Below are 13,199 nucleotides of genomic sequence, written 5' to 3' on the forward strand. Positions count from 1 at the left end.
TGGAATGGTGAATCATATTTTTATCAACCTCCACTGTCAATCCAGGGAAGCGCAGACAGGCGTGTGCTCTCTTCCCAAGCACGTGATGCCAGTGCCACATCTTATCACACTGCAGTTCACGAGTCAGGTTCACACAGACACGTTCCTGTGGAAGACGCTTCATAGTGCAGCTCTACAGGTGGACTTGCAGATGCCCCACTGACCAGCAGGGGTCAGTGGTGCCTGATAATGATGATGTCACTCTAGATGACTGAGACCCTCCCACCCCAGGGCAACGCTGGAGCCAGCCTTGCTTTGTCCTGTGGGGCCCTGGCCACAGTCGGCACTAGTGTGGTCCGTATTCGGATCAGACCTACAGTGGGACTGCACCTACGCCAGGGGTGTTCAGTCGTACCCAAAAAGGGCCAGTGTTGGTGCAGGTTTTTGTTTTAGCCTTACACTAAGACACCTGATTCTACTTATCAAGGTCTGGATTGAAGACCATGATTGGTTGATTTGTTGAATCAAGTGTCGTAGCGCTGGGCTAAAACAAAAACCTTTACCCACGCCAATCTTTTTCGGGTAAGATCGGACACCCCTGATCTATGCCCTCCAGAACCGAGCCATCACGCTATCTCTGAAGCGCACGGTGCATGAAGTGCGTTTCTCGATTTGGCTTCGTCGTTTTTTTTTTTTTCTGATTTACTTCAGGCAGTCATTCTCACTGTACTGAAGAAGTGCTGGTGAGCGGGAGCTTGGGCAGCGTGTTTCCTGTTTGGTTTGAGTGGGAGAAGAAGCTGCAGCCTTTGCGGATGTGCTGAGCGCTGGCTAAACGGCTCTGATAAGGCGAGCGGGGCAGAGTTATTAAATCATCTGTGCGAGGCACAGGGCTCGACAGACCCGCCCCGTCTCCTTTGTGTCACGGAGCGCTCTGTCAACTCGCGCTAGGGCGTCGGGAGCAACAGCCAGACCGAAAAAGGCAGGAGGTTCCCCTGCTTCGGAAACGTCCACCCTCAGTCGCACGCCGGCCCAAGAGACGGGAGCGGGAACGGGAACAGGAACGGAGGGGGGGGAGGCACGTGGATCCGATCCCTCTGCTCTCCATGCATGAGACGCAGGGGTGTCACCTTTCCTACCGTTAGTGTCACCGGGAACCACGCTTTTTTCGAGAACCCCCAACCCCCACCCCTTCTTACACACGCGCTCCCCCCCCCCTCCCCTCTTTGACGCATGGAGGTACATATTGGGTGTGGACGCGGGGTGGAGGGCGCACTGCGTTAGGGCGCTTCCCCGGTGCGCGTGCGGCTGAAGAGATGAGCCTGCCGGCCAGCAGCGAGCTGCTCTCCCTGGAGAAGGGCTCCAGGCACCGCTGCTCCTACAGCAACGGCTCGCCGTTCGCCACCAACAAGCCCATCGACATCAAGACCAGGCGCCGATGGTAACGCCCGCTGCTGCTGGGTTATGTGTGCTTGTGTTAAGCGGGGTCCGACGCAGGCTGCTGGGTTATTTTGTGTTCAGGGGGGTCTCTGGGTTATGTGTGCTTATGTTCAGGGCGGTCGCTGGGTTATGTGTGCTTGTGTTCAGGGGGGTCGCTGGGTTATGTGTGCTTGTGTTCAGGGGGGTCGCTGGGTTATGTGTGCTTGTGTTCAGGGGGGTCGCTGGGTTATGTGTGCTTGTGTTCAGGGGGGTCGCTGGGTTATGTGTGCTTGTGTTCAGGGGGGTCGCTGGGTTATGTGTGCTTGTGTTCAGGGGGGTCGCTGGGTTATGTGTGCTTGTGTTCAGGGGGGTCGCTGGGTTATGTGTGCTTATGTTCAGGGCAGTCTCTGGGTTATGTGTGCTTGTGTTCAGGGGGGTCGCTGGGTTATGTGTGCTTGTGTTCAGGGGGGGTCCAACGCAGGCTGGTGGTCTATGTGTGCTTGTGTTCAGGGGGGGTCCAACGCAGGCTGGTAGTCTATGTGTGCTTGTGTTCAGGGGGGGTCCAACGCAGGCTGGTGGTCTATGTGTGCTTGTGTTCAGGGGGGTCGCTGGGTTATGTGTGCTTGTGTTCAGGGGGGTCGCTGGGTTATGTGTGCTTGTGTTCAGGGGGGTCGCTGGGTTATGTGTGCTTGTGTTCAGGGGGGGCGCTGGGTTATGTGTGCTTGTGTTCAGGGGGGTCGCTGGGTTATGTGTGCTTGTGTTCAGGGCGGTCTCTGGGTTATGTGTGCTTGTGTTCAGGGGGGTCTCTGGGTTATGTGTGCTTGTGTTCAGGGGGGTCGCTGGGTTATGTGTGCTTGTGTTCAGGGGGGTCGCTGGGTTATGTGTGCTTGTGTTCAGGGGGGTCGCTGGGTTATGTGTGCTTGTGTTCAGGGGGGGCGCTGGGTTATGTGTGCTTGTGTTCCAGAGTGTCCGATGCGGCTTCGCAGACTCCTGGCTCCGATTCACCATTCCAAATATCACATTTAATAGAAAAATATGATAATAATTATCTCTTTGGCAATTGCACATTTCAACATTTTTTTTTGTCATTGATGAAGGCATGATGTTGAAATTTTTTTCTTCTCTAGTACTTGAAACATTCTTTAATTAAAATACGTCTTATAGTAAAAAAAATAGTAATGCTGTGCTATATTATTTCTTTGTCAGTAGTACAATAGTACATGCTAGCCAGTTGGAAAATAATAAATTGTAACATAGTAGGATGCATGTGCGTATAATCTTTTTTCTAGTTGTCTGAAACTTTATCGAGTGAATTACACAGTTCAAGAAACAACTGTGAAATTACCTCAAACCATTGTGCTGATGGTAGTGGTTAACACGTGAAATATGAATCAATTTTCAGAGCTTTTTCCAGATTGTAATTTTCCAGAATACTACAATGAATTCCATGCTGAAGCACTTTATTTCAATTTTTAATTAATATTTTGTAACTTCTTATAACTTGTCATACGGTTCCATTAGGTATACTTTTATCTGAAAATGTGTTCAGTAGACTATTTAAAATACAAGTGTTTTGAATGACAAAAACCTTTTGCTGTGAAAATATGTTCCAGAAAAATCATATCTAGTTCATTTTTATTGAATATATCCCTACACTAAAAGGGACATTCAATAAAAATAAACTAATGTCCCCTATAGGGGGCAAAAATGAATTGACGGGTCTTAGGAGGATGCAGGTTACAGTGTGTATGTCCGTGCTGGCTGGTTAACCCTATCAGTAAATGGCTGTAGGTAGTTAAAAATATATTTTTTTTTGCACAGCCATAGAGCGTGGTTGCTCCACTGTGATTTCTGTTAAGTCCGTGTTTTAGAAAAGGCATTATTTGCTATTTGCTAAGCAATCGCAACCCCTCGTTGCCAACCAATACAGTTTTTCAATAGCGACATTAGTATATTCCTGGTTTATTTTTTAAATGTTATAAACCGAGTCGCAGGTCTATTCCGAGTGCATACGGACTCTCGTGGTTATTCCAACCTCCGTATTCAAAGACGGCGTCCATTCAAACGTAGAGCAACAGGGTTAACGCCGACGCTGTTTGCTCTGCGCGAACCATTGATACGACAGTGGCGTAGGCAGGCTCCGGCGCGAGCGGTAAGTGCAGCGTACACAGTAACCGGTGCGCGAGCCGGAGCGGGAAGAGGCTGTGGAGATTAGCAGCTGGAGAGCTGATAGCTCTGTCATTAATAAGGCTTTCAAATCTGGCTTATTTATCAGCAGACCTGCTTCCATGAAATGTAATAAGCAATCCATTTGCGTTATGACAGGGCAACTGATTTTGTGACCAAGTGGACTGAGCTTAATAGTATATCCTTTCTGCGTGGTATTTGGCTAAACGCGAAGGGCAGTGGTTTCACGGTAAATTGCACAGGATGATGCGCTCTAATTGTGTATAGTGCAGCGATGACATTTGGGTTTTCATTTGAAGGCTTTCTGTTTCGCGTTCCCCCCACTGCTCACGAGTAATTATATTAAGCGCTAACAGGGTATGTGAGGCTGGGAAACGAGATGTCCATTCGGAGCGCGAGCCTGTGTGTGCATGCATATGACGCTTGTGTGTGTGTGTACGTGTATAAAGTGTGTTACGGCAAAAAATGTTCTATGCATAAAAATAATATATGAAATAAAACTGATATTCATCTGTATGAATTCATACAGGTAACCAAATATGTAATATCTTGGTTTGACAATTTATTAAACCAGTATTTTTTAAAATCAGTATTTAAAGAAAACCTATAAATGCAAAAAAATGTGGATTACAGAAGTCTCCTACTTGTTGAATCTGTACTAACCTCCTTTTTCTTTTTCTTTTTTTTCAGGTAAGTACAGTTCATGAAGCAATATTGAAATTCAGCATTAATGTCATGGAGCTACGTGGAGGTAAAGGTCATGTACCATTTTGTTTTCATGCCAATGGCTATTACTGGTAGGCTATGCAAATCATTTATATGAGGCTCAGATTGTGTGTCTGTGTGCCTTTCTCTTACCTCGTTTAGATATGTAAAAACGAATGCTGAATGTGTCTCATTCGCTCATTAGCCCATTAACATATCTTGGCTGAACCCAGTCCAGCCTCTTGGATTGAAAAAATGGTGGATTCCCGCCTCCCCTTTTTCCATGGTTACTCTGGTTTTTGCATCATTTGACACAAGATCATTCATCAATTCACAATCGCTAAAAATTCAGGTTTATTTTTCAGTTAACAAAATTTTTGGATCTGACTCCCCATTTTTTGGTACTGAAGTACTAATCACTAAAAAATAGTAATCACCTTTATGTTATGTCTTCGCTTTAAAATGCTGTGACCTATGTGATATTTGATCATCTGCATTATTAATACACAAACATAGGAAGTGCATGTAATTGAATTTTTAAAAATGTATTACTTTTGGTCTCCAGTTTATTTCAATCAGAGCATATCTTCTGGTCTTCAGACAGATACATTCTGTTAAAATTGAACCCGCTGCTAATGTTAAACACAGCCATATTCTCCGTGCTATCATTAAACACAGCCATATTCTCTGTGCTATAATTAAACACAGCCATATTCTCTGTGCTATAATTAAGCACAGGCATATTCTCTGTCTTAGTATTAAACGCTGCCATTTTCTCTGTAAACCCAAATACCTTGAATGTAACTTGCCATAATTTCTTGCCGGCAGTTTTGCAATTCTGCTAAATTCTACTGTGTTCCTGTATACAGTTAACTAGGCGCTTTGTCCTGTGGCCAGTCTAAGCGTGCTGGGACAGTGGCTGTGAGATGTGGTGATGTACCCTTGGGTGGAGGGTGTTTGGTGTACCCCAGGGTGTAGCATGGTGTACCCCAGGGTTGAGCGTGTGTGGTGTACCCCAGGGTGGGGTGTGGTGTATCTTAGGGTGGAGCATGTTTGATGTACCCCAGGGTGAAGCATGGTATACTCTAGGGTGAAGGGTGGTGTACCCCTGGGTGGAATGTGGCACTTGTGTGTGTTGATCTGACAGGTTAAGCATATTCTCCCTAATGTGCTTATATCTGGACCCAGAAACCATAAAGACTTCAGGAACGAAGCCTTCTTGAGACACGACATTTGCTCTCATTCTCATCTTTTCTGCCGAGATCTCAATTAAAGATAAATAATATTAGGCTTTTCTGAACAAAAATAAAAACAAGTTTTACAATCTGTCTATCATTTTTGTTTAAGACAGCTTACATGGCATATTAGAACTGTATCAAAAACACCAATCACATTATTTATTTGTTAATATCTGTCCCTCCTGGATATATACCAGCTCTTGTTGAGTTGAATGTATTAAAATCACTAGTATTGTAGCATAACTATTGAACTATTAGCTGTTTATGGGAATATGAAGTCATTAGAGAGGTGAATTAGTTTTGGTCTGAAAAAAGTTTTAAAGGTTAAAAACTTAAATGCCATAACCCAGCTTCTACACAGGTGAGCAATTCTGACAGGTCATTAGGTCTGGGAAGAACACCAGCAGGTAATGAGTCATGAGCCAGGCGTACAGCAGTGAGCAGAGTGTGTGTGTGTGTGTGTGTGTGTGTGTGTGTATATGTGTGTGTGTTTGTGAGTATGTGCATGTGTGCGTGTGTGTGTGTGTGTGCACGTGTATGTGTGCTGCATACAGTACAAGCATGCGTGTGTATTTGAGAGAGAGTGTGAGTGAGAGGGAAAGAGAGAAAATGGGACAGAGGGAGGGAGAGAAAGGGACAAGAAGAGGGAGAGATAAAGAAGAAGAGAGAGAGGGGGGTAAGAGAGAGATAGAGAGAGGGAGAGAGAGAGAGGGTGAGATAGAGATAGAGAGACTGAGGAAGAGAGAGACAGAGGGAGAGAGGAAGAGAGAGAGAGGGAGAGAGAAACAGAATCCCCTGAAATGTCAGGTGTAATCTGATTGGTCAGCTGGGAGAAGCTTAAGCGATTTACTGCAGTGTTTGCAGTGTCAGAACTTTCTGTATTAGCTGGTGAAAGGAAATCCTGGAGACTCAGGCCATCCTCACAAGCAGAATAACATCCAGGGGTTAGTGTTGGGGTTAGAGTTCGGGGTAGGGGGGCTTAGGGCTGGGTTAGGGTTAGGCAGGGCCGGCCTGTGGCATAAATGCTCTATGCGGTTGTTTAGGGCCACAACCACTGGGGGGGTGGGGGGGGCACACGACCACGAGGGGGGGCCACACGATCCAATGTTTATATAAGGTAAATAACTTTATTCTCGTAATTACGTTATTCATCCCCTATTGCGGAACTAAATTGAAAATGGAACGGCAACAGAACATTTCATAACAGGGCCGGCCCTGGGTTTAGAGCTGCGTTAGAGTTACGGTTAGTGGTAGGGTTGGGGGGTTTAGGGCTGGGTTAGGGTTAGGTTAGTGGTAGGGTTGGGGGGTTTAGGGCTGGGTTAGGGTTAGGTTAGTGGTAGGGTTGGGGGGTTTAGGGCTGGGTTAGTGGTAGGGTTGGGGGATTAGAGCTGGGTTAGGGTTAGGTTAGGGGTCGGGTTGGGGGGTTTAGGGCTGGGTTAGAGTTGCATTTAGGGGTCGGGTTGGGGGGATTAGGGCTGGGTTAGGGTTAAGTTAGGGGTCGGGTTGGGGGGTTTAGGGCTGGGTTAGTGGTAGGGTTGGGGGTTTAGAGCTGGGTTAGGGTTGGGGGGTTTAGGGCTGGGTTAGTGGTAGGGTTGGGGGTTTAGAGCTGGGTTAGGGTTAGGGTTGGGGGGTTTAGGGCTGGGTTAGTGGTAGGGTTGGGGGTTTAGAGCTGGGTTAGGGTTAGGGTTGGGGGGTTTAGGGCTGGGTTAGTGGTAGGGTTGGGGGATTAGAGCTGGGTTAGGGTTAGGTTAGGGGTCGGGTTGGGGGGTTTAGGGCTGGGTTAGTGGTAGGGTTGGGGGGTTTAGGGCTGGGTTAGTGGTAGGGTTGGGGGTTTAGAGCTGGGTTAGGGTTAGGTTAGGGGTCGGGTTGGGGGGTTTAGGGCTGGGTTAGTGGTAGGGTTGGGGGTTTAGAGCTGGGTTAGGGTTAGGTTAGGGGTCGGGTTGGGGGATTTAGGGCTGGGTTAGGGTTAGGTTAGGGGTCGGGTTGGGGGGTTTAGGGCTGGGTTAGTGGTAGGGTTGGGGGGTTTAGGGCTGGGTTAGTGGTAGGGTTGGGGGATTAGAGCTGGGTTAGGGTTAGGTTAGGGGTCGGGTTGGGGGATTTAGGGCTGGGTTAGAGTTGCAGTTAGGGGTCGGGTTGGGGGGCTTGGAGTTAGACCTCCTCTCATCCCCCTCGCTGAGTTCACAGTGCTCCTCGCTCACATGATACCCCTCGTAATCACACCAGATTGTGTTCTTTGCAGAACAATTTCCGCCAGGGTTGTGGTCGGTTCTGCTTCGATTCGGTCAGTTCAGTTTCATTGAGCAATACCCACAGAATATTACATTACATTATATTTTATATCTGTTGATTGAATTTCAGAATAATCTGCTGAATTCACTAAATTGAAATAGGATTGACCTCGGCCTTGTTGTCTGTGAAAGGTGGAACTAAAACGTTACATTTTTCTGGAGAAAATAAAACCGATTTGGAAGCATTTGTTTGGACATGACAAGCACCTTTAAGACTTTAAGCCTCCTAAGAGCCATCTGGTAGAACTAGTGATAAATTTCCAGGACCTGTTGACATTTCCAAAAAAATGTGTGTATTTTCAGGTAATGTATTATGTTTATCTGAGTGGAGGAATTCAACCTGCAGACTTCCCGGGCTGTGGTGTATGCAGGTTTTTTTTTGTGTTTTTTACCCTCCCAGTCAGCAGCTAGTTCAGGCCTTGGTAAAAGGTGCATTCTCATTAGTATACCAGTGGCCCGAATTGTAGTGCTTCAGTGCAACAAAAATGGACACTGCAGCCCTCCAGAATCCTGACAGCCGACTGGGGGTTTCTCAGAAATGCATTATGGGTAAGAAGGACAGTGACAGCGGACGTTGAGGAGGCATGGTGGACCTGTGTGACTCCTGGTTCAGAAAGACACGCATAGCTCACGTTCCTGTTTCTATGGTAACGGCTCAAACGTCCAGGGTGGACTGCCCCCCCCCCCCCCCCCCCCCCCCCAGTAAGGTCGTGACCTCCGTCATATGCTTGGCTCTGTGTGTTGGGGATTTACCCTGTGCGGCCTGCTAAGGGACCGGCGTCTTAGGACACAGCCTGACTCCACGTGTGCGTCTCTCAGCTCTACAGTGGAGGCTCCCGTGTCCTGCTTCAGCGCTTCCAGGGGCTTAATGACGCGCTAATCTGAGGACCTGTGTAGTATTCAGGGACTTACTGACAGCACACCAGTCTCAGACCTGCGCAGTATTCAGTGTGTAATGTGTAAGCACACGCATGTGAAATCACACTCATGTGTATGCACACGCATGTGAAATCACACTCATGTGTACGCACAGGCATGTGAAAGCACATGCTTATATAAGTACATGCATGTGTGAGCACACACGTGTGAAATCACACGCATGTGAAAGCACACGTATGTGAAAGCACACGCATGTGTAAGCGCACGTATGTGAAAGCACACGCATGTGTAAGCACACGTATGTGAAAGCACACGCATGTGTAAGCACACGTATGTGAAAGCACACGCATGTGTAAATGTATGTGCTGTGTATGACTCACCGTGTGAGGAGAGAGGATAGAGACGCAGGGGGAGCCGTGAGCTATCTCTCCACTCTGGTCTGGCCGGGACTGTCTCTCCCCTTTCAGTAATGAGATTAGCGAGGGTTGGGGGGTTGGGGGGGTGGGGCTGGGTTAGCTGCGGGTGTGGCGTCACAGGCCAGTGGGCGGGGGGAGCTCAGGAAGCGGGTGCACACGCAGGACGACGCCTGCCTGCCCTGCTGCACCGAGCGGAGAGGCTGCGCTAGCTCATGGACGCGGAGCGGGACCCCCCGGGGGAGTTTGTGGCCCCCTCCCGGCCCAGAGGCACGAAGAGGAAGCGTCTGCTCAAGTCCTACAGGTAGACCTCAACCTCAGGATGCGGGTCGCGCAGGTAGACCTCAGCCTCAAGGCTGCCTGGTCTCTCTCCGCGCCCCGTCTTTCAGAATCGAGACCTGTCAGCCAAGTTCTTCAGAAGCGCTGCGGTTGGCGTTTAGCGCTGTGTTACTTCCTCTTCGTCTTCGAGATGAGCGAGTGTCTCAATGTATGCGTGTGTTATGTAGAAAGCGGGAGGTGTTTTTTTTTTTGTGTGTGTGTGTGCGTTAGACTTAATCTTTGTGCGTGTGTGTCTTATGTTGCTCGCGGCTGTTTTGGAATCAGTGCGTATAGGTCCGTTATATCTGCTTCGGCGTCTGAAGCCTGTGGCCTGCTGAGATTACTGAGCTCCTCCAGCGTTAGCCGGGCTCTCTCAACAGATACTGTGCACTTGTGTGTAGCATCAGATGCAAAGATATATGTCCTGCATGTGAACAGGTTTAAGTGCATGTACGCACATATGTATGTCCTGCATGTGAACAGGTTTAAGTGCATGTACGCACATATGTATGTCCTGCATGTGAACAGGTTTAAGTGCATGTACGCACATATGTATGTCCTGCATGTGAACAGGTTTAAGTGCATGTACGCACATATGTATGTCCTGCATGTGAACAGGTTTAAGTGCATGTACGCACATATGTATGTCCTGCATGTGAACAGGTTTAAGTGCATGTACGCACATATGTATGTCCTGCATGTGAACAGGTTTAAGTGCATGTACGCACATATGTATGTCCTGCATGTGAACAGGTTTAAGTGCATGTACGCACATATGTATGTCCTAAATGTGAACAGGTTTAAGTGCATGTACGCACATATGTATGTCCTAAATGTGAACACGTTTAAGTGCATGTACGCACATATGTATGTCCTGCATGTGAACACGTTTAAGTGCACATACGCACACATATTAAGTCCTAAATGTGAACAGGTTTAAGTGCATGTAACCACACATAACAGGGCTCTACAGTGCTCCCATTTTAGGGGCATTTGCTCCTGAAAATTGACGTGTGCTAACTGGAAAAATAATTTAGGAGCACATCTACTAACTGGGATGCATTTGTGTTGCTCCTAAATGGTGTGACACAGTTTCTTTGTTGCTTTGGCTCTGCACTTTTGTATATTGAATTTGAAATAAAACAATGAATATGAGGTTAAAGTACAGACTCTTAGCTTTAATTTGAAGGTATTTACATCCATATCGGGTGATCCTTTTGGGAATTACTGCCCTTTTTATGCATAATCCCCCATTTTAGGGGAGCAAATGTAATGGCACAAATTAACATAATCTCAAATAAAGTGGTCATATTTAGTACTTGGTTGCAAATCCTTTCCATTTGATGTCTGTCATAAAGTCTGTGACCCATAGACATTACCAGATGGTGGGTATCTTCCCTGGTGATGCTGTGCCAGGCCTGTACTGCAGCCACCTTCAGTCCCTGTTTGTTTCAGGGGGCTTTTTGCCTTCAGTCTTGTCTTCAGCAAGTGAAATGAATGTTCAGTTGGATTCAGAATAGGTGATTGACTTGGCCAGTCAAAAACATTCCACTTTTTGGCCCTGAAAAACTGCTTGGCTGCTTTAGCAGTATGTTTGGGGTCATTGTCCTGCTGCAAGGTGAAGAAGGATTTGAACAAATAAAATGTTTCTGTACATTTCATAATTCATTCTGCTGCTGCCGTCAGCAGTCACATCATCAATAAGGACAAGTGAGCCAGTTCCTGTGGCAGCCATACATGCCCAAGCCATAACACTACCTCTGCTATGTTTCACAGATGAGGGGGGGGGTGCCTTGGATCATGGAGCTCTTCCTTTATTTCTCCACGCTTTCCCCTTTCCACCACTTTGGCGCAGGTTGATTGACACTCACCTTAGCTGTGTCCGTAAGTCTTTGTTTCAGGACTCTACATTTTTTGTGTACTTTTTAGCAAACTTTATCCAGGCCGTTCTGCTCGTGAGGCCTATCGGTGGTTTGCATCTTGGTCTTTTTATGGTAGTCTTTGGCACATCTATGCCTGCATCCTGGAGAGTGTTCTTGATCTTTTTAAATGTTGAAAAGGGGTTTTTCTTCACATTTGAAAGTCATCCACTGCAGTGGTCTACTGTGTTTGTTTGCTATTGCTGAGCTCACCAGTGCATTCCGGCTCTAGTAAACAGTTGATTTTGACACGCCCAGTCTTTTGGCTGTCTCTGATCGATTTATTCTGATTTTTTCAGACTCATGATACCCTGCTTTACTGGCATTGACACTTATTTTGTCCTGAAGTTGAGGGACAACCACAACAGACTATTAATGCGAATTCCACACCTAGATTCATCTCTTGACCTTTTGTTAACTTTCTTGTGTATTAACTAAAGATGCAAACAGCATCATTAAAGTTGTCAGTAACTTGCAGAAATGTTATCGGTATTTAAAATGATTATTTTGACTCTGGCGTGGAACACCTTGTCTAATTCAGAACGGGGACATAGAGAACTATAGCAGTAATGCAGTGATCTTCACTTGCACTAGAACATTTGGCACTGCTGTTTATTAGTGTGATGTCTGTCCATCCCATTCCAGGTCTATTTGAGATTTCATTTGTGGTAATTAATATTCAGCCTGACATTTTTCCCTATTGCGTATTGAGCTGTAGCACCCAAACAATTTGACACTGGCTGAAAATTGTTGATAATTCCATGAAAATCTTAACCAGCTTCCCAGATTTATTTGGACTTGCCTGTACTGCACTATGGCTTCATATAAAGAAGCTACTTGAAGTATTCACTGTGTGGACCCGCTTAACATATGTTTTATTATTGATTTTCATTTCGATGAAATGTGCCCGTTAAATGGCTCTGTGCAGTCACACCGTTCTGCTGTGCTCTCGCTCATTTTTACTTTTGCGTCTCAAAATGAGCTATGCCAGAAGTGAGGGAAATACATGCTATGCCAGGGAAATACATGCAGTCATTTATCAGTTTAGTTTACTGTCATTTGAAACCTTAATTTATGTTCAACCGGCACTCAAATGATTACGTGTTTTTATTAACAGTATATACATATATTTTCATACATTACCTAACAAAACATATGGCCCCGGTGCAGCTTCCACCCCCAGCTGACACCGTTGTTCCTTGTTGGCATGGTTCTCATAAAAATGAACTAGTACTGAATGGGTAATGGCTTTTAAAAATGCGGAGTAATTTTGGTATTATGGCAGTTGCTCCAGTTGGACACTAGAGGGCCATGAAGCTCACATGTTGCCTCCCTGCTGTGTTCCAGAAGGTTGCAAGTTAGCAAAGCTCAGTGACTCTATCACTCCCTCAGGGCTTCTTATCATATATGCTGGAACCGTTTTATTTATTTATTTATTTATTTATTTATACTTTTTTGCCTTATTTAGTGATTTGAAGCAAAATACATTTTTCCATTTCAGTTAATCACTAGACATTTTTCATCTGAGGAACAGCTGTGTCTGGGAATCATTTTAATTCCCACAACCCTGGTTTAGATTATCTATGTGAGGAAACATGCTGGTTGGGTTGGAATATGAGTGTGAGGGAACATGCTGGTTGGGGTGGAATATGAGTGTGAGGGAACATGCTGGTTGGGGTGGAATATGAGTGTGAGGGAACATGCTGGTTGGGTTAGAATATGTGTGTGAGGAAACATGCTGGTTGGGTTAGAATATGAGTGTGAGGGAACACGCTGGTTGGGTTGGAATATGAGTGTGAGGGAACATGCTGGTTGGGGTGGAATATGAGTGTGAGGGAACATGCTGGTTGGGGTGGA

The 13,199-nt window shown here is 46.3% G+C and overlaps 1 protein-coding gene across 1 annotated transcript in view; it reads left to right on the plus strand.

The window, feature by feature from the left end:
• Positions 1-1,277: 1,277 nt before the first annotated feature.
• The window catches only part of LOC118212406 (cAMP-specific 3',5'-cyclic phosphodiesterase 4D-like), a 59,985-nt gene continuing 48,063 nt past the window's right edge, over positions 1,278-13,199 (plus strand). Inside the window, 1 exon segment of the mRNA XM_035390237.1 lies at positions 1,278-1,417. Coding sequence (XP_035246128.1) covers positions 1,293-1,417 — 125 coding nt within the window. The 5' untranslated portion in view covers positions 1,278-1,292.

This window comes from Anguilla anguilla, chromosome 14, assembly GCF_013347855.1.
Source record: "Anguilla anguilla isolate fAngAng1 chromosome 14, fAngAng1.pri, whole genome shotgun sequence".
Taxonomy (NCBI): Eukaryota; Metazoa; Chordata; class Actinopteri; order Anguilliformes; family Anguillidae; genus Anguilla; species Anguilla anguilla.